Source organism: Carcharodon carcharias (assembly GCF_017639515.1).
Source record: "Carcharodon carcharias isolate sCarCar2 chromosome 39 unlocalized genomic scaffold, sCarCar2.pri SUPER_39_unloc_5, whole genome shotgun sequence".
NCBI classification, from domain to species: Eukaryota; Metazoa; Chordata; class Chondrichthyes; order Lamniformes; family Lamnidae; genus Carcharodon; species Carcharodon carcharias.
In genome coordinates, this window is record NW_024470844.1 from 567,793 (window position 1) to 587,286 (window position 19,494).

The following is a 19,494-nucleotide window of genomic DNA, read 5'->3' on the forward strand; positions in this document are numbered from 1 at the left end:
AGGGAGCAGAGGTCACCAGATGGACAGGTGTCCAGTTGTGGAGGGAGGGCAGCACAGGTCACTGGGGTTATGGCAGGGGTCACTGCGGGATGGTCAACTTGACCTTCTTCAGACCCCACTGTGGTGTGAAAGGTTAAAGTCCAGGTAGGTTGACCGTCCTAGTACGATAGGCTTAGCCATCTGCTCCCCCACACCCCACTTCGCTTGCCCCTGGACCTATGTCAAGTTGGCCGTAGTTCAGAGGTCAAAGGGCCTTTGAATTGACCCCCCCCTTCAAAACCAAGGATAGTGTGCCCGCCCCCTACCAGCGCTGCTCCCTGATTGGGTCCCCCGGCCAGGACTCGGCAACCCATTGGCTCAGAGCCGACGCCTTTTGTCTCGCCGGAGTCGGGCTCTGATTGGTCCAAGCGCGGATCAATCACCGTGAGCCCTTTATGACGTTCGGGGTCGACCAGCAGAATTGGCGGACTGCCCTAGCTGTTGGCCCGCCTGCCGTGTCGGACGGTCCGGGCTCTGATTGGTCGCAGCTAACGTCAGTCGGAGGCCTCGAAGAAAGGGGAGAGAATCCTTTGTGACGTCAGGCGGCCAACACGGAAGGCGATTGGGGGTTCGAACACGGCGGCCCCGCCGGCTATTGGACAGTCGGGACGTTAATCAGAAACCGGGGTGGGGGGGGGGGGGGGGCGACAATGTCCTTTGTGACGTCGCCGGCCATCTGAAAAGCCGATTGGGGGAGGGAATCACATGGGCGGGTCCCAGAGGCACTGGCCTACCTCTGATTGGTTCATCCCCACGTGGGGGTCGGGAAGGGTAGCCGCAAGATGGTGAACTGGCAGGTACTGAACAACGTGCCATTCTTGCTCTACTTGCTGGCGGCCAAGACCTTGCTGCTGTGCCTGGCCTTCGCCGGGGTGAAGCACTACCAGGGCAAGCGGCTGGAGGCGCGGATGAAGCGGGACCAGGCGCAGCGGGCCCAGGCGGCGGCTACGACGACGACGACGACCACCGCGGCGGAAAAGAAGGAGCAGTAGGGGTCGGTGAGGGGGCGATTGATTGACAGCCGCGCTGACTAATCAGGAGCGTCGCGTGCGTGATTGACAGCAGGCGCCAGCCAATCGTGGGCGGGCCACGCGTCGGCCGACCAATGGCGAGGGAGGCGCCGTCGTCGTCGTTAGCGGGAGCTAGGGGGGGCGGGGGTAGGCAGGCCATTGTGACGCGTGGGGGTGGGACAGGCCATTGTGACGCGTGGGGGGTGGGTTGGACGGCCAACAGCGTGGGTGGGGGGGGGGTCATCCCAACAATGGGGAGTACGAGGAAGACTGAGATTGGACGGGTGGGCTGGCCAATGGGACAACGCCTCCGCTTTGGCTGCGTGGGCGGTGGCTCCACCCACCGGGCGCTGCCGCCCACAGCCAGCGCGCTCGGCCAGTCGCCGTGCGAGGGAGGCTTGATTGACGGGCGAGCCGGCCAATGGGGAGCCGTCTCCCTGTGAGAAAGGGGGGGGGGGGGTTCTTTCGAAGGAGTGACATGCGCAGTGGATAAAGGGGAACCTGTGGACGTGCTGTACTTGGATTTCCAGAAGGCACTTGATAAGGTGCCACATGGAAGGTTAGTACAGAAAATGAAGGTTTGTGGCGGAAGGGGGTAACATATTAGAATGGATAACGATTGGCTGGTTAACAGGAAATTGAATATGCATAAATGGGGTTCCCACCCCCCCCCCCCCCCGATTGGCAGGATGTGGCGAATGGAGTCCGTCCTGGGACCCTCAACCCTATACAATTCACATCAAAGCCTTAGATGAGGGGAGGGAAGGCATGGTAGCTCAATTTGCAGGCAACACTAAGATAGGCAGGAAGGTATGTGGTGAAGAAGACATAAGGGGTTTGCGGACGGACATTAATAGGTTGAGCGAGTGGGCAAGAAAACCTGGCCGATGGAGCACAGCGTAGGGAACCTGAAGCTGGTCGCTTTGGCGGGAAGAATTTTTTACAAAAAAAAAGCCGGGTGCCACTTAAAGGGGAGACCGGCCGCGGAGTCAACCTCAGAATGAAGGGTCGGTGCGGAGGGATCTGGGTTCCCTAGCGCGTGAGTCACTAAATAAGTTAGTGTGTAGGTGCAGCGAGTAATTACGAGAGGGATCGAACATAAACCTAAGGGTCAACATGTGAAATGCCGGAAAAACTCAGCCGGCCCGGCAGCACCTGCGGAGAGAGGAACGGAGGTTACGTTTCGGGTCCGCATGACCCTCGAGAGCTTTTCCAGCATTTTTCTGTTTTTGTTTCAGATTTCCAGCATCCGCGGTATTTTGCTTTTGTAATATTACGAGAGGAGTTGAACATGAAAGTAAGGATGTTATGATTCTGTTGTACAGGGCACTGGTGAGACCGCACCTCGAATACTGTGCTGTTAGCTAACCAATGCTAATGTGTTACCCCCGCTCCCCCCACCTCCCCCTATACCATGAGCACTTATTCTGTGCAGTAACCAACGAGGGAGAGCGAGAGAGTCAGGGGTATGGGGGAGGAGGTAGAGTAGGGAGGGTGGAGGAGAGAGGGAGGGTGGAGGAGAGAGGGAGGAGTGGGAGGGAGGAGAGAGGGAGGAGTGGGAGGGAGGAGAAAGGGAGGAGTGGGAGGGAGGAGAGAGGGAGGAGTGAGAGGGAGGAGTGGGAGGGAGGAGAGAGGGAGGAGTGGGGGGGAGGAGAGAGGGAGGAGTGGGGGGGAGGAGAGAGGGAGGAGTGGGGGGGAGGAGAGAGGGAGGAGTGGGGGGGAGGAGAGAGGGAGGAGTGGGGGGGAGGAGAGAGTGAGGAGTGGGGGGAGGAGGAGTGGGGGGGGAGGAGAGAGGGAGGAGTGGGAGGGAGGAGGAGGGAAGGAGAGGGGGGAGGAGTGGGAGGGAGGAGAGGGGGAGGAGTGGGAGGGAGGATGAGGGGGAGGAGTGGGAGGGAGAGAGGGGGAGGAGTGGGAGGGAGGAGAGGGGGAGGAGTGGGAGGGAGGGAGGAGTGGGAGGGAGGAGAGGGGGAGGAGTGGGAGGGAGGAGAGGGGGAGGAGTGGGAGGGAGGAGAGGGGGAGGAGTGGGAGGGAGGAGAGGGGGAGGAGTGGGAGGGAGGAGAGGGGGAGGAGATTGGGAGGGAGGAGAGGTGGAGGAGAGGGAGGGAGGAGAGGGGGAGGAGTGGGGAGGGAGGGATGGAGAGGGGGGAGGGGCGGAGGAGGGGAGGGAGGAGCGGGTGAGGAGGGGAGTGAGGAGAGGGGAGGAGTGGGGGAGGAGAGGGGGAGAGTGGAGGGAGGAGAGAGGGGAGGAGTGGGAGGGAGGAGAGGGGAGGAGTGGGGAGGGAGGGAGGAGAGTGGGAGGGAGAGAGGGAGGAGGAGTGGGAGGAGGAGAGGGGGAGGAGTGGGAGGGAGTAGAGGGGGAGGAGTGGGAGGGGGAGAGGGGGAGGAGTGGGAGGGAGGAGAGGGGGAGGATGTGAGGGAGGAGAAGGAGGGAGAGGGGAGGAGTGGGAGGGAGGAGAGGGGGAGAGTGAGGGAGGAGAGGGGGAGGAGTGGGAGGGAGGAGAGGGGGAGGAGTGGGAGGGAGGAGAGGGGGAGGAGTGGAGGGAGGATGAGGGGAGGAAAGAGTGGGAGGGAGGAGAGGGGGAGGAGTGGAGGAGAGGGGGAGGAGTGGAGGGAGGAGAGGGGGAGGAGTGGGAGGGAGGAGAGGGGGAGGAGTGGGAGGAGGAGAGGGGGATGGAGTGGAGGCGGGAGAGGGGGAGGAGTGGGAGGAGAGAGGGAGGAGTGGGAGGGAGGAGAGAGGGAGGAGTGGGAGGGAGGGAGGAGAGAGGGAGGAGTGGAGGAGGGAGGAGAGAGGAGGAGTGGGAGGGAGGGAGGAGAGAGGGAGGAGTGGGAGGGAGGAGAGAGGGAGGAGTGGGAGGGAGGGAGGAGAGGGGGAGGAGTGGGAGGGAGGAGAGGGGGAGGAGTGGGAGGGAGGAGAGGGGGAGGAGTGGGAGGGAGGAGAGGGAGCGAGGAGAGGGGTAGGAAGCGAGTGTGGGAATGGAGGGAGACTGGGGGAAACAGGACGGAGAGAGTGAGTGTGTGGGAGTTATGGTGAGGGAATTGTAAGGAGCGGACGGGGGGGGAGAATGTGGGAAGGGAGGGGGAAGGAGGTGGATACAGGGAACAGGGAGAGTGAGCGAAGCAGGGCTGGAGTGGGGAGGGGGGAGAGGTGGAGCGTGGGAGTGGAGAGCTACAGGATGGAGAGAGTGTGGCAGTTCCAGGGGAGGAGGTTGCGCCTTTGGTAAAGGGTCGTGCCCCTCCGATGCAGGACTTTGAGGGGGGTCTCTTAATGGCCACCGGGTTGGAAGGATAAAAAGGCGACTTATTATTGAAATGGAGAGAAACTGCAGAATGTTTCAGTGCGGAGGGATCTGGGTGTGCTCGTGCATGAATCGCTGAAAGCTAGTCAGCAGGTACAGCAGGGAATAAGGCAGGCGGACGGAATTTTGGCATTTATTGCTAAAGAAATAGAGTATAAAAACAGGGAAGTGTTGTTGCAACTGGAGAAGGCATTGGTGAGATCGCACCTGGAGTACTGTGCACAGTTTTGGTCCCCTTACTTGAGGAAGGATGTAGTTGAACAGGAGGTGGTTCAGAGGAGGTTCACTAGATTGATTCCAGAGATGTAGGGCTTGTCTTATGAGGAGAGATTGAGCAGTTTAGGCCTCTACTCGCTAGAGTTTAGAAGGATGAGGGGAGATCTAATTGAGGTGGATAAGATGCTAAAGGGGATAGACAGAGTTGACGTGGAGCGGATGTTTCTCCTTGTGGGACATTCTGGAACAAGTGGCCACAGTTTTAGGCTAAGGGGTGGTAGATTTAAATCAGAGACGAGGAGGAATTGCTTTTCTCAAAGGGTGGTGAATCTGTGGAATTCACTACCTCAGGGTGCAGTGGATGCCGGGACACTGGATTAATTTAAGGAGGAGATAGAGAGATTTTTAATTAGTAACGGGGTTGGAAGGTTATGGGGAGAGGGCAGGAAATTGGAGTTGAGGCCGAAATGAGATCAGCCTTGATCGTATTGAATGGGGGGGGGGGGGGGGGGGGGGGCAGGATAGAGGGGCTGAATGGCCCACTCCTGCTCCTGGTTCTGCTGTTCACGTGTTGTTGTGTCCGTTCCAGGTCAGGCAGCCATGATCCTGATCCATGTGAGGGGGGGTCGGGCGCTGGTGTGGAGCGCCGAGGAGGCCCAGCAGCTGCGGGAGAACCACGGCCTGTGCGGGTCTCCGGTGGGATCGCTGGCACGCCAGCCCCGGCAGAACTGCCGCCTGGGCCTTCCTCTCCTGCTGCTGCCCGAGGAGGCCCAGCTGCTGGCCGAGGAGGGCCTGGGGCTGCTGGTCAAGCCTCGGGACCGAGAGGAGCGGGAGGAGGAGGAGGAGGAGCGGGAGGAGGAGCGGGAGCGACACCGGCAGCTCCTGGGACGCCTGTGCTCGGAGCAACGCCAGCTGGCCCTGCAGGAGAAGAGGAAGCGGCTGGAGGGACTGTCCGAGCGCATCAGGGAGGGGCGGCGCCACAAGAGGACGAGGAGGCTGCGGGGAGACACGGGTGAGGGGGGGGGAGAGGGAGGCACTGGGGGCGAGGGGGCAGAGGGAAGGGTGGGGGCGGGGCAGAGGGGGTTGAGGAAGGGTAACAGAAACACCGCAGGTTAAGTCGAATAGAAAACAAATTAATTTTGAGAAGAGAAGAGGCTCGGGTGTTTTGTTAAATTTGAATCAGACCTCGGTCAGACCACACTGGGAGAACGTGCACAGTTCCGGTCTCCGTATCCCTCGGTCAGACCACACTGGGAGCACCGTGCACAGTTCCGGTCTCCGTATCCCCCCCTCGGTTAGACCACACTGGGAGCACCGTGCACTGTTCCGGTCTCCGTATCCCCCCCTCGGTTAGACCACACTGGGAGCACCGTGCACTGTTCCGGTCTCCGTATCCCCCTCGGTTAGACCACACTGGGAGCACCGTGCACAGTTCCGGTGTTCGTATCCCTCGGTTAGACCACACTCGGAGCACCGTGCACAGTTCCGGTGTTCGTATCCCTCGGTTAGACCACACGGAGCTCCTTGCACAGTTCCGGTCTCCGTATCCCTCGGTTCGACCACACTCGGAGCACCTTGCACAGTTCCGGTCTCCGTATCCCTCGGTTGTACCACAATCGGAGCACCGTGCACAGTTCCGGTCTCCGTATCCCTCGGTTATACCACAATCGGAGCACCGTGCACAGTTCCGGTCTCCGTATCCCTCGGTTATACCACACTCGGAGCACTGTGCACAGTTCCGGTCTCCATATCCCTCGGTTAGACCACACTGGGAGCACCGTGCACAGTTCCGGTCTCCGTATCCCCCTCAGTTAGACCACACTGGGAGCACCGTGCACAGTTCCGGTCTCCGTATTCCTCGGTTATACCACAATCGGAGCACCGTGCACAGTTCCGGTCTCCGTATCCCTCGGTTATACCACAATCGGAGCACCGTGCACAGTTCCGGTCTCCGTATCCCTCGGTTAGACCACACTGGGAGCACCGTGCACAGTTCCGGTCTCCATATCCCTCGGTTAGACCACACTCGGAGCACCGTGCACAGTTCCGGTGTTCGTATCCCTCGGTTAGACCACACGGAGCTCCTTGCACAGTTCCGGTCTCCGTATCCCTCGGTTCGACCACACTCGGAGCACCTTGCACAGTTCCGGTCTCCGTATCCCTCGGTTGTACCACAATCGGAGCACCGTGCACAGTTCCGGTCTCCGTATCCCTCGGTTATACCACAATCGGAGCACCGTGCACAGTTCCGGTCTCCGTATCCCTCGGTTATACCACACTCGGAGCACTGTGCACAGTTCCGGTCTCCATATCCCTCGGTTAGACCACACTCGGAGCACCGTGCACAGTTCCGGTCTCCGTACCCCTCGGTTAGACCACACTGGGAGCACCGTGCACAGTTCCGGTCTCCATATCCCTCGGTTAGACCACACTCGGAGCACCGTGCACAGTTCCGGTGTTCGTATCCCTCGGTTAGACCACACTCTGAGCACCTTGCACTGTTCCGGTCTCTGTATCCCTCGGTTCGACCACACTCGGAGCACCGTGCACAGTTCCGGTCTCCGTATCCCTCGGTTATACCACAATCGGAGCACCGTGCACAGTTCCGGTCTCCGTATCCCTCGGTTATACCACAATCGGAGCACCGTGCACAGTTCCGGTCTCCGTATCCCTCGGTTATACCACAATCGGAGAACCGTGCACAGTTCCGGTCTCCGTATCCCTCGGTTATACCACAATCGGAGCACCGTGCACAGTTCCGGTCTCCGTATCCCTCGGTTATACCACAATCGGAGCACTGTGCACAGTTCCGGTCTCCGTATCCCCCTCGGTCAGACCACACTTGGAGCACTGTGCACAGTTCCGGTCTCCGTATCCCCCTCGGTCAGACCACACTTGGAGCACTGTGCACAGTTCCGGTCTCCGTATCCCTCGGTCAGACCACATTCGGAGCACCGTGCACAGTTCCGGTCTCCGTATCCCCTCGGTCAGACCACACTGGGAGCACCGTGCACAGTTGCGGTCTCCGTATCCCTCGGTTATACCACACTGGGTGCACCGTGCACAGTTCCGGTCTCCGTATCCCCCTCGGTTAGACCACACTGGGAGCACCGTGCACAGTTCCGGTCTCCGTATCCCTCGGTTAGACCACACTGGGAGCACCGTGCACAGTTCCGGTCTCCGTATCCCCCTCGGTTAGACCACACTGGGAGCACCGTGCACAGTTCCGGTCTCCGTATCCCTCGGTTATACCACAATCGGAGCACCGTGCACAGTTCCGGTCTCCGTATCCCTCGGTTATACCACAATCGGAGCACCGTGCACAGTTCCGGTCTCCGTATCCCTCGGTTATACCACAATCGGAGAACCGTGCACAGTTCCGGTCTCCGTATCCCTCGGTTATACCACAATCGGAGCACCGTGCACAGTTCCGGTCTCCGTATCCCTCGGTTATACCACAATCGGAGCACCGTGCACAGTTCCGGTCTCCGTATCCCCCTCGGTCAGACCACACTTGGAGCACTGTGCACAGTTCCGGTCTCCGTATCCCCCTCGGTCAGACCACACTTGGAGCACTGTGCACAGTTCCGGTCTCCGTATCCCTCGGTCAGACCACATTCGGAGCACCGTGCACAGTTCCGGTCTCCGTATCCCCTCGGTCAGACCACACTGGGAGCACCGTGCACAGTTGCGGTCTCCGTATCCCTCGGTTATACCACACTGGGTGCACCGTGCACAGTTCCGGTCTCCGTATCCCCCCTCGGTTAGACCACACTGGGAGCACCGTGCACAGTTCCGGTCTCCGTATCCCTCGGTTAGACCACACTGGGAGCACCGTGCACAGTTCCGGTCTCCGTATCCCCCTCGGTTAGACCACACTGGGAGCACCGTGCACAGTTCCGGTCTCCGTATCCCTCGGTTATACCACAATCGGAGCACCGTGCACAGTTCCGGTCTCCGTATCCCTCGGTTAGACCACACTGGGAGCACCGTGCACAGTTCCGGTCTCCATATCCCTCGGTTAGACCACACTCGGAGCACCGTGCACAGTTCCGGTGTTCGTATCCCTCGGTTAGACCACACTCGGAGCACCGTGCACAGTTCCGGTGTTCGTATCCCTCGGTTAGACCACACGGAGCTCCTTGCACAGTTCCGGTCTCCGTATCCCTCGGTTCGACCACACTCGGAGCACCTTGCACAGTTCCGGTCTCCGTATCCCTCGGTTGGACCACAATCGGAGCACCGTGCACAGTTCCGGTCTCCGTATCCCTCGGTTATACCACAATCGGAGCACCGTGCACAGTTCCGGTCTCCGTATCCCTCGGTTATACCACATTCGGAGCACCGTGCACAGTTCCGGTCTCCGTATCCCTCGGTTAGACCACACTGGGAGCACCGTGCACAGTTCCGGTCTCCATATCCCCCTCGGTTAGACCACACTGGGAGCACCGTGCACAGTTCCGGTCTCCGTATCCCTCGGTTAGACCACACTGGGAGCACCGTGCACGGTTCCGGTCTCCGTATCCTTCGGTTAGACCACACTGGGAGCACCGTGCACAGTTCCGGTCTCCGTATCCCTCAGACCACACTGGGAGCACCGTGCACAGTTCCGGTCTCCGTATCCCTCAGAGCACACTGGGAGCACGGTGCACAGTTCCGGTCTCCGTATCCCTCAGACCACACTGGGAGCACCGTGCACAGTTCCGGTCTCCGTATCCCTCGGTTAGACCACACTCGGAGCACCGTGCACAGTTCCGGTCTCCGTATCCCTCGGTTATACCACAATCGGAGCACCGTGCACAGTTCCGGTCTCCATATCCCTCGGTTAGACCACACTCGGAGCACCGTGCACAGTTCCGGTGTTCGTATCCCTCGGTTCGACCACACTCTGAGCACCTTGCACAGTTCCGGTCTCTGTATCCCTCGGTTCGACCACACTCGGAGCACCGTGCACAGTTCCGGTCTCCGTATCCCTCGGTTATACCACAATCGGAGCACCGTGCACAGTTCCGGTCTCCGTATCCCTCGGTTATACCACAATCGGAGCACCGTGCACAGTTCCGGTCTCCGTATCCCTCGGTTATACCACAATCGGAGCACCGTGCACAGTTCCGGTCTCCGTATCCCTCGGTTATACCACAATCGGAGCACCGTGCACAGTTCCGGTCTCCGTATCCCTCGGTTATACCACAATCGGAGCACCGTGCACAGTTCCGGTCTCCGTATCCCCCTCGGTCAGACCACACTTGGAGCACTGTGCACAGTTCCGGTCTCCGTATCCCCCTCGGTCAGACCACACTTGGAGCACTGTGCACAGTTCCGGTCTCCGTATCCCTCGGTCAGACCACATTCGGAGCACCGTGCACAGTTCCGGTCTCCGTATCCTTCGGTTAGACCGCACTGGGAGCACCGTGCACAGTTCCAGTCTCCGTATCCCTCAGACCACACTGGGAGCACCGTGCACAGTTCCGGTCTCCGTATCCCTCAGAGCACACTGGGAGCACCGTGCACAGTTCCGGTCTCCGTATCCCTCAGACCACACTGGGAGCACCGTGCACAGTTCCGGTCTCCGTATCCCTCGGTTAGACCACACTCGGAGCACCGTGCACAGTTCCGGTCTCTGTATCCCTCGGTTATACCACAATCGGAGCACCGTGCACAGTTCCGGTCTCCGTATCCCTCGGATAGACCACACTCGGAGCACCGTGCACAGTTCCGGTCTCCGTATCCCTCGGTTAGACCACACTGGGAGCACCGTGCACTGTTCCGGTCTCCGTATCCCTCGGTTAGACCACACTGGGAGCACCGTGCACAGTTCCGGTCTCCGTATTCCCCCTCGGTTATACCACACTCGGAGCACCGTGCACAGTTCCGGTCTCCGTAATCCCCCTCGGTTAGACCACACTGGGAGCACCGTGCACAGTTCCGGTCTCCGTATCCCCTCGGTTAGACCACACTGGGAGCACCGTGCACAGTTCCAGTCTCCGTATCCCTCGGTCAGACCACACTCGGAGCACCGTGCACAGTTCCGGTCTCCGTATCCCTCGGTTAGACCACATTCGGAGCACCGTGCACAGTTCCGGTCTCCGTATTCCCCCTCGGTTAGACCACACTGGGAGCACCGTGCACAGTTCCGGTCTCCATATTCCCCCTCGGTTAGACCACACTCGGAGCACCGTGCACAGTTCCGGTCTCCGTATCCCTCGGTTAGACCACACTCGGAGCACCGTGCATAGTTCCGGTCTCTGTATCCCTCGGTTATACCACAATCGGAGCACCGTGCACAGTTCCGGTCTCCGTATCCCTCGGATAGACCACACTCGGAGCACCGTGCACAGTTCCGGTCTCCGTATCCCTCGGTTAGACCACACTGGGAGCACCGTGCACAGTTCCGGTCTCCGTATCCCTCGGTTAGACCACACTGGGAGCACCGTGCACAGTTCCGGTCTCCGTATCCCTCGGTTATACCACATTCGGAGCACCGTGCACAGTTCCGGTCTCCGTATCCCTCGGTTAGACCACACTGGGAGCACCGTGCACAGTTCCGGTCTCCGTATCCCTCGGTTAGACCACACTGGGAGCACCGTGCACAGTTCCGGTCTCCGTATTCCCCCTCGGTTAGACCACACTGGGAGCACCGTGCACAGTTCCGGTCTCCGTAATCCCCCTCGGTTAGACCACACTGGGAGCACCGTGCACAGTTCCGGTCTCCGTATCCCTCGGTCAGACCACACTCGGAGCACCGTGCACAGTTCCGGTCTCCGTATCCCTCGGTTAGACCACATTCGGAGCACCGTGCACAGTTCCGGTCTCCGTATTCCCCCTCGGTTAGACCACACTGGGAGCACCGTGCACAGTTCCGGTCTCCATATTTTCCTCGGTTAGACCATACTCGGAGCACCGTGCACAGTTCCGGTCTCCGTATCCCTCGGTTAGACCACACTGGGAGCACCGTGCGCAGTTCCGGTCTCCATATTTTCCTCGGTTAGACCACACTGGGAGCACCGTGCACAGTTCCGGTCTCCGTATCCCTCGGTTAGAACACACTCGGAGCACCGTGCACAGTTCCGGTCTCCGTATCCCCTCGGTTAGAACACACTGGGAGCACCGTGCACAGTTCCGGTCTCCGTATCCCTCGGTCAGACCACACTCGGACATTGTGCAGTAGGTGGGGATTGAGGGATGGGGGCAGGAGGTTGGGAGGTGGGGTTTGGGGGAATATGGGGCGAGGGAGGAAGGTGGGAGTTGTTGCCCCAGCTGTCTCTCGGGCCCGGGTCTGAATCCACCTCTTGTTTGCAGCCCCCGAGGCCGGTGACGAGGGTCACCCGGGACCCCTGAAGGAGCTGGAGGAGCTGGAGCGTACCTTTACCTTCCCCCCGGAGAACACCCTGGTGCAGATCCACACCATCTGCCCCCGTCCTCGCCGGTTCGAGGTGGTGGATTGGCGCCTACCTTCCGACGACTGGCCTTACCCAGCAGACAGCACCCACGCCCTCCGTTACTGCGTCTTCAAGGACCTCCGCGCCAAGGGCTACCAGCTGACCAGCGGCGGCAAGTTTGGCGGAGACTTCCTGGTCTACCCAGGTACGCAGCCCCATCCCCCCCCCCCCCCCGCCCACCCCCCACCACCTTTTCCGGGGAGCTATTTGACTGGGGGCGGCGTCACATTTTGCCGGAGTGGAAGGGATTTGGCCCGTTGGGAGCTGATCCGGTTGGACATGTCCAGGTTCAAAGTTCAACCTTGGGTCAAGTGACCCCCCCCCCCCCCGTGAGGGTCACAGTACTGACCTCATTGCAAGATCCTCTCCCCTCCCCCCGCGCACCCCCTCCTCCTCCTCTGTCAACTACAGCTCGTCGAAACTCTGCCGCTACCCACCCCCCACCCCCCCCCGTCCAGCACCACCTCAATCTTACAATTCTCATCCTCCTGTTCCAATCCCTCCCTTACCCCCTCCCTCCCTATCTCTGTAACCTCCTCCAGCCCCTACAATTCTCATCCTCCTGTTCAAATCCCTCCCTCACCCCCTCCCTCCCTATCTCTGTAACCTCCTCCAGCCCCTACAATTCTCATCCTCCAGTTCAACCGTCCCCTATCTCTGTATCCGCCTCCAGCCCCTCCAATTCTCATCCTCCTGTTCAAATCCCTCCCTCCCTCCCTATCTCTGTAACCTCCTCCAGCCCCTACAATTCTCATCCTCCTGTTCAAATCCCTCCCTCCCTCCCTATCTCTGTAACCTCCTCCAACCCTACAATTCTCATCCTCCTGTTCAAATCCCTCCCTCACCCCCTCCCTCCCTATCTCTGTAACCTCCTCCAGCCCCTACAATTCTCATCCTCCTGTTCAAATCCCTCCCTCACCCCCTCACTCCCTATCTCTGTAACATCCTCCAGCCCCTACAATTCTCATCCTCCTGTTCAAATCCCTCCACACCCCCTGTAAGGTGTTGGGTCGGTTCTCGCTGACCCTCACTGTTGGTTCTCTGACTTTAGGATTTTATAAAGGAGAAACTCACAGGGACAGAGGTGGGGGGGTTTAGGCTCAAACCCCAAACTTATTTATTGACCGAACACCTCCAGCGCCCCTAATACAAGAGCCGGAAACTAGGGTAATGACCCTGCACAAGACTCTAAACCACAGACTCATTGATCAAACTCCACTGGCAAAACCCCACGTTTCTGCACCTAAACTGACTCGGTCCAACTCAAACCCCCTTTCAGGATTTAGTTACTGCCCTTAATTCCCAGCCCTGAAACCCGAGGATCTGGCTGATACTCTCACCTCCCCACACAGCTGCTCATTCCGGTGCGAGGTGTAGGTCTGTCAATCCTTGTTTTTTGTGTGAAAAATATACTTTATTCGTAAAATATCTGGAAGAACGTTACATTTCGAATTCCCCATCACAAAAAGTACAATCAGGTTGAAGTTTCCCACATAGATCATGAGGCGCATCAGTAGAATGTTGCCAGCGTTAGAAAAGTGTAGCTACGAGGAGGGATTGGATAGGTTGTGGTTAGTTTCCTTAGAACAAGGAAGGCTGAGGGGTGACTGGATTGAGGTGTACAAAATTATGAGGGGATGAGATAGAGTGGACAGGATAAAATTGTTTCCCTTGGTGGAGAATTCTAGAACCAGGGGGCGTAGATTGAAAATAAGTGGCAGAAGGTGTAGAGGGGACATAAGGAAGAACTTTTTTACACAGAGGGTAGTGGGTGTCTGGAATTCACTGCCCAAGTTGGTGGTAGAGGCAGAAACTCTAAACTCCTTTTAAAAAGTACCTGGATCTGCACCTTAAGTGCTGTAAGCTGCAGGGCTATGGGCCGGGTGCAGGAAGGTGGGATTAGAAAGGGCACCTGGGTGTCCTCGGGGTGGCATGGACAAGATGGACCGAATGGCCTCCTCCTGAGCTGAATCTTTTCTATGGGTCTAATACAATCAGTGAATATGACAGTCATTACAGACAGTGCACGACAGAAAGCACAGACCCCACCCCAGTGTGATGTCTCTGGACCTCTCGTTCATGTGCATGTGATAAGACCCATTCCCCCTCCTCCACTGCTGTCGCGGGGCATTTGCTGTGGTGCTGTCCTGGTTTCTGGAACTGGAGTGTCAGATGGTACCTGCCTTGTGTCTTTGGGATGAGAATTTCTCCGTATCTTCCCACAGTGTCGATTGGTTCTAGGTATTGACGTGTTTGAAGATTAAACCCCCCACAACGCTGCCTCTATGTTGAGGTTCGGCCTGTTTGGTTTTGCAGTGTTTTTGTCCGTGAAGTGAGGTCTTTATATTGAATAAAATCTAGTTGGAGGGGGGGGGTTCCATCCCTACACCACTCACCCCCCCTCCCTATCTCTGTAACTTCCAACAATTCTCATCCTCCTGTTCAAATCCCTCCCTCCCCACTCCCTCCCTATCTCTGTAACCTCCTCCAGCCCCTACAATTCTCATCCTCCTGTTCAAATCCCTCCCTCACCCCCTCCCTCCTTATTTCTGTCACCTCCTCCAGTCCCTACAATTCTCATCCTCCTGTTCAAATCCCTCCCTCAACCCCTCCCTCCCTATCTCCATCACCTCCTCCAGCCCCTACCATTCTCATCCTCCTGTTCAAATACCTCCCTCACCCCCTCCCTCCCTATCTCCGTCACCTCCTCCAGCCCCTACAATTCTCATCCTCTTGTTCAAATCCCTCCCTCACCACCTCCCTCCCTATCTCTGTAACCTCCTCCAGCCCCTACAATTCTCATCCTCCTGTTCAAATCCCTCCCTCACCCCCTCCCTCCCTATCTCTGTAACCTCCTCCAGCCCCTACAATCTCTAATGTCCTGTAAGCCTCAAAGTTGGCCGCACTCCTCCAACTCCAGCCTCTCGAGCATCCTCCCCTAACTCCCATTTCCATCGCTCCCCCATTGGACCCCCGTGTCTTCAGCTGCCCGGGGGAGGTCCGAAGCTCTGGAATTCCCTCCCTAAACCTCTCCGCCGCTCGCTCGCTCGCTCACTCACTGTCTCTCTCTCTCGACGCCTGATGAGCCAAGAGCCTTTCTCCATTTAACCGGCTGTCTCTCTCTCCCCCCTCCTCACAGGTGACCCGATGCGATTCCATGCCCATTACATCGCTATCTGCCTCCCTTTCGGGACAGGACAACCTCTACAGGACACAGTGACCGCCGGCCGGCTGGGCTCCAACGTCAAGAAGACCATCTTGCTTTGCTCGGTGACAGAGCAGGAGCGGGTTGTTTACACCTCGGTGTGCTGGCGGGGAATCCAGTGACTGTCCCAAGACAGGATCCACTCTGGATCCCCAAAATAAAACGCCTCACTTTAACCACTCCTTTCAGTCTCTTATTTGTGGGTAAATCAGAAATATACAATACACTGTCCCCCATCAAACACTCCCAGGACAGGTACAGCACGGGGTTAAATACAGAGTAAATCTCCCTCCATACCGTCCCCATCAAACACTCCCAGGACAGGTACAGCACGGGGTTAGATACAGAGTAAATCTCCCTCCATACCGTCCCCATCAAACACTCCCAGGACAGGTACAGCACGGGGTTAAATACAGAGTAAACTCCCTCCATACCGTCCCCATCAAACACTCCCAGGACAGGTACAGCACGGGGTTAAATACAGAGTAAATCTCCCTCCATACCGTCCCCATCAAACACTCCCAGGACAGGTACAGCACGGGGTTAGATACAGAGTAAATCTCCCTCTACATTGTCCCCATCAAAGACTCCCAGGACAGGTACAGCACAGGGTTAGATACAGAGTAAAGTTCCCTCTACACTGTCCCCATCAAACACTCCCAGGACAGGTACAGCACAGGGTTAGATACAGAGTAAAGCTCCCTCTACACTGTACCCATCAAACACTCCGAGGACAGGTCAAGCACGGGGTTAGATACAGAGTAAATCACCCTCAACACTGTCCACATCAAACACTCCCAGGACAGGTACAGCACGGGGTTAGATACAGAGTAAATCTCCCTCTACACTGTCCCCATCAAACACTCCCAGGACAGGTACAGCACGGGGTTAGATACAGATTAAATCTCTCTCTACACTGTCCCCATCAAACACTCCCAGGACAGGTACAGCACGGGGTTAGATACAGAGTAAAGCTGCCGCTACACTGTCCCCATCAAACACTCCCAGGACAGGTACAGCACGGGGTTAGATACAGAGTAAATCTCCCTCTACACTGTCCCCATCAGACACTCCCAGGACAGTTACAGCACGGGGTTATACACAGAGTAAATCTCCCTCTACACTGTCCCCATCAAACACTCCCAGGACAGGTACAGCACGGGGTTAGATACAGAGTAAATCTCCCTCTACACCGTCCCCATCAAACACTCCCAGGACAGGTACAGCAACGAACCGACTCTGTTTAGAGAGACAGAGAAAAAAATCCAATCGGTTCTGGAGCATTCGGGCTGGGTCGTGTGGGTTTTCCTCTGGGATCCTGCTGTGCGCTCGTTTCCCTGGTTCGTGGAGAGTATCCTGAAGAGCTGGGGTGGGGGATGGGGGGGTTAGTTCTGCCTATGTAATCCTGGCGGGGTGGGGGGCGGTGGAGAGAGAACCGGTTTGCTGGCAAGAAACTCCTCAATTTTATTGCAGAAGGAACATTTCCGGCTGGGCCCTGGTCGCTGGGTGTCTGACAGGTTTCTAGGGGAGGCCTATGATTCCCTCCCTCTCCACCCTTGCTGCCAGTGTCAGTGCGTGGTGCCCACCCCCGCAGGCGAGGACAGGCTGGGACTACGGGGCTCGAGGGGGTAGCAGAGTTCCTGCTCCTCCATCCGACCTATTGTGCACTGGGGGCTCTGTTCAGGAGGCTGAACCTCCTCCCTCCTTCTCCTCCTCCCTCCTTCTCCTTCTCCTTCTCCCTCCTTCTCCTTCTCCCTCCCTCCCCCCCTCCTCCCTCCCCTCCCTTCTCCCTCCCCTCCCTTCCTCCTCCTCCTTCTCCCTCCCCCTCCCTTCCTCCTCCTCCTTCTCCCTCCCCCTCCCCTTCCTCCTCCTCCTCTCTCCCTACTCCCTCCCCCTCTTCCTCCCTACCTTCTTCCCTCCCTTCCTCCTCCTCCCTCCCTTCCTCCCTCCTCCCTCTTCCTCCTCCTCCCTCCCTTCCTCCTTCCTCTTCCTCCTCCTCCCTCCCTTCCTCTTCCTCCTCCCTCCCTACTCCCTCTTCCTCCCTACCTTCTTCCCTCCCTTCCTCCTCCTCCTCCCCTCCCTCCCTTCCTCCTCCCCTCCCTCCCTTCCTCCTCTCTCCCTACTCCCTCCCCCTCTTCCTCCCTACCTTCTTCCCTCCCTTCCTCCTCCTCCTCCCTCCCCCTCCCCTTCCTCCTCCTCCTTCCCCCTCCCCTTCCTCCTCCTCCTTCTCCCTCCCCTCCCTCCCTTCCTCCTCCTCCCCCTCCCCTTCCTCCTCCTCTCTCCCTACTCCCTCCCCCTCTTCCTCCCTACCTTCTTCCCTCCCTTCCTCCTCCTCCCTCCCCTCCCTCCCTTCCCCTTCCTCCCTCCTTCCTCTTCCTCCTCTTCCCTCCCTTCCTCCTTCCTCTTCCTCCTCCTCCCTCCTTTCCTCTTCCTCCTCCCTCCCTACTCCCTCCCCCTCTTCCTCCCTACCTTCTTCCCTCCCTTCCTCCTCCTCCCTCCCCTCCCTCCCTTCCCCCTTCATCCCTCCTCCCTCTTCCTCCTCCTCCCTCCCCTTCCTCTTCCTCCTCCTCCCTCCCCTTCCTCTTCCTCCTCTTCCTCCTCCTCCCTCCCTCCTCCCTCCCTTCCTCTCTCTCCCTCCCTCCCTTCCTCCTCCCTCCCTACCTCCCCTTCATTCCTCTCCCTCCTCTCGCCTTCCCTCTCCCTCTCCTCCCTCCTCCCTCCCCCTCTGACATCAGAACGATTGTGTGTCCGGTGGGGATGCCCCCCCCCCCGCCCTCCTCTGTCCCTCTCTCTCAGACGCTGATGGTCCTGAAGACGTCGAACCCCGAGTGGGCAGTGCTGACCAGCACCCCGGGGCACTGCGGGTGCCAGTGCAGCTCCTTGATGTCCTCCTGCCCCTGGTGGATGAAGAGGAGCTGGGGAGGGAGTCGGGCCAGGCCCTCATCCTCCTCGCCCTCGCCCTCGCCCTCCTGGTCCCGCTCCACGGACAGGTCCCACTGGGTGATCTGATTGTCGGCCCCAGAGGCAGCCAGGACGCTGCCCTCCGTCGGGTGCCACTCCACGGAGGTGACCGGCCCAGAGTGCTGCTTAAACGTGGCCACGCTGACCCCGTCCTAGGGTTAGAGAGAGAGAGAAACGTCAGTCGGAGACGATGGCACCAGCCCACTTTCTACAAATGCAGGCCATTCGACCGCATGAGGCATCGCCCAACTCGTCCCTTGGCGCAAGCTCGTGATGGCGGAACAGCAAAGTCCAGCTCATCCCCTCCCCTGTGCCCCACTGCCCTATCCCTCAGGAGGAGGCCCCATTCAACCCCTTCTCGAGCATCTTACACAGGAACAGGAGGATCCCATTCAGCCTCTCGAGCCTGTTACACAGGAACAGGAGGAGGCCATTCAGCCCCTCGAACCTGTTACACAGGAACAGGAGGAGGCCATTCAGCCCCTTCTCGAGCCTGTTACACAGGAACAGGAGGAGGCCATTCAGCCCCTCGAACCTGTTACACAGGAGGAGGGCCATTCAGCCCCTCGAGCCTGTTACACAGGATCAGGAGGCCATTCAGCCCCTTCTCGAGCCTGTTACACAGGAACAGGAGGATCCCATTCAGCCCCTCGAGCCTGTTACACAGGAACAGGAGGAGGGCCATTCAGCCCCTCTCGAGCCTGTTACACAGGAACAGGAGGAGGCCATTCAGCCCCTCGAACCTGTTACACAGGAGGAGGGCCATTCAGCCCCTCGAGCCTGTTACACAGGATCAGGAGGCCATTCAGCCCCTTCTCGAGCCTGTTACACAGGAACAGGAGGAGGCCATTCAGCCCCTTCTCGAGTCTGTTACACAGGAACAGGAGGAGGCCCATTCAGCCTCTCGAGCCTGTTACACAGGAACAGGAGGAGGCCCATTCAGCCCCTTCTCGAGCCTGTTACACAGGAACAGGAGGAGGCCATTCAGCCCCTTCTCGAGCCTGTTACACAGGAACAGGAGGAGGCTCATTCAGCCCCTCGAGCCTGTTACACAGGAACAGGAGGAGGCCATTCAGCCCCTTCTCGAGCCTGTTACACAGGAACAGGAGGAGGCTCATTCAGCCCCTCGAGCCTGTTACACAGGAACAGGAGGAGGCCATTCAGCCCCTTCTCGAGCCTGTTACACAGGAACAGGAGGAGGCCCATTTAGCCCCTCTCGAGCCTGTTAAAATCACTCCCTTGGATTCCAACTTCTCCCCATTCTCCGGGTAAAGGAGTTCCTCCTGAATTCCCCAACCAATAACCCCCCCTTTTTTTAAAACTTTCCT

At 58.6% G+C, this 19,494-nt stretch overlaps 2 protein-coding genes across 3 annotated transcripts in view; one reads left to right on the top strand and one right to left on the bottom strand.

The window, feature by feature from the left end:
* Positions 1–896: 896 nt before the first annotated feature.
* tsen34 (TSEN34 tRNA splicing endonuclease subunit) lies at positions 897–15,381 on the top strand. 2 transcript variants are annotated; one of them, XM_041182374.1, is made up of 4 exons: positions 897–1,033; positions 5,151–5,573; positions 11,861–12,145; positions 15,140–15,381. In XM_041182374.1, exons 2-4 carry the CDS (start codon positions 5,162–5,164, stop codon positions 15,325–15,327), a joined length of 885 nt encoding a protein of 294 aa, XP_041038308.1. In that variant the 5' UTR covers positions 897–1,033; positions 5,151–5,161; the 3' UTR covers positions 15,328–15,381. The 2 variants fall into 2 exon arrangements, with proteins under 2 accessions (XP_041038308.1, XP_041038307.1); XM_041182373.1 differs by having other exon boundaries at positions 908–1,037.
* A 2,604-nt stretch (positions 15,382–17,985) lies between these two features.
* grwd1 (glutamate-rich WD repeat containing 1) overlaps positions 17,986–19,494 on the bottom strand; it is a 26,728-nt gene continuing 25,219 nt past the window's right edge. The window contains exon 7 of the mRNA XM_041182360.1: positions 17,986–18,318. Coding sequence (XP_041038294.1) covers positions 17,998–18,318 — 321 coding nt within the window. The 3' untranslated portion in view covers positions 17,986–17,997. The remainder of the gene's footprint in view (positions 18,319–19,494) is intronic.

What these genes read in the sequence shown, in the direction of transcription:
- tsen34 (XM_041182374.1), top strand. Translation starts at nt 5,162, where the DNA reads ATGATCCTGATCCATGTGAGGGGGGGTCGGGCGCTGGTGTGGAGCGCC. An exon ending in GAGGCTGCGGGGAGACACGG is followed by an intron (nt 5,574 to 11,860) that starts GTGAGGGGGGGG and finishes TCTTGTTTGCAG; the next exon opens with CCCCCGAGGCCGGTGACGAG. An exon ending in AGACTTCCTGGTCTACCCAG is followed by an intron (nt 12,146 to 15,139) that starts GTACGCAGCCCC and finishes CCCTCCTCACAG; the next exon opens with GTGACCCGATGCGATTCCAT.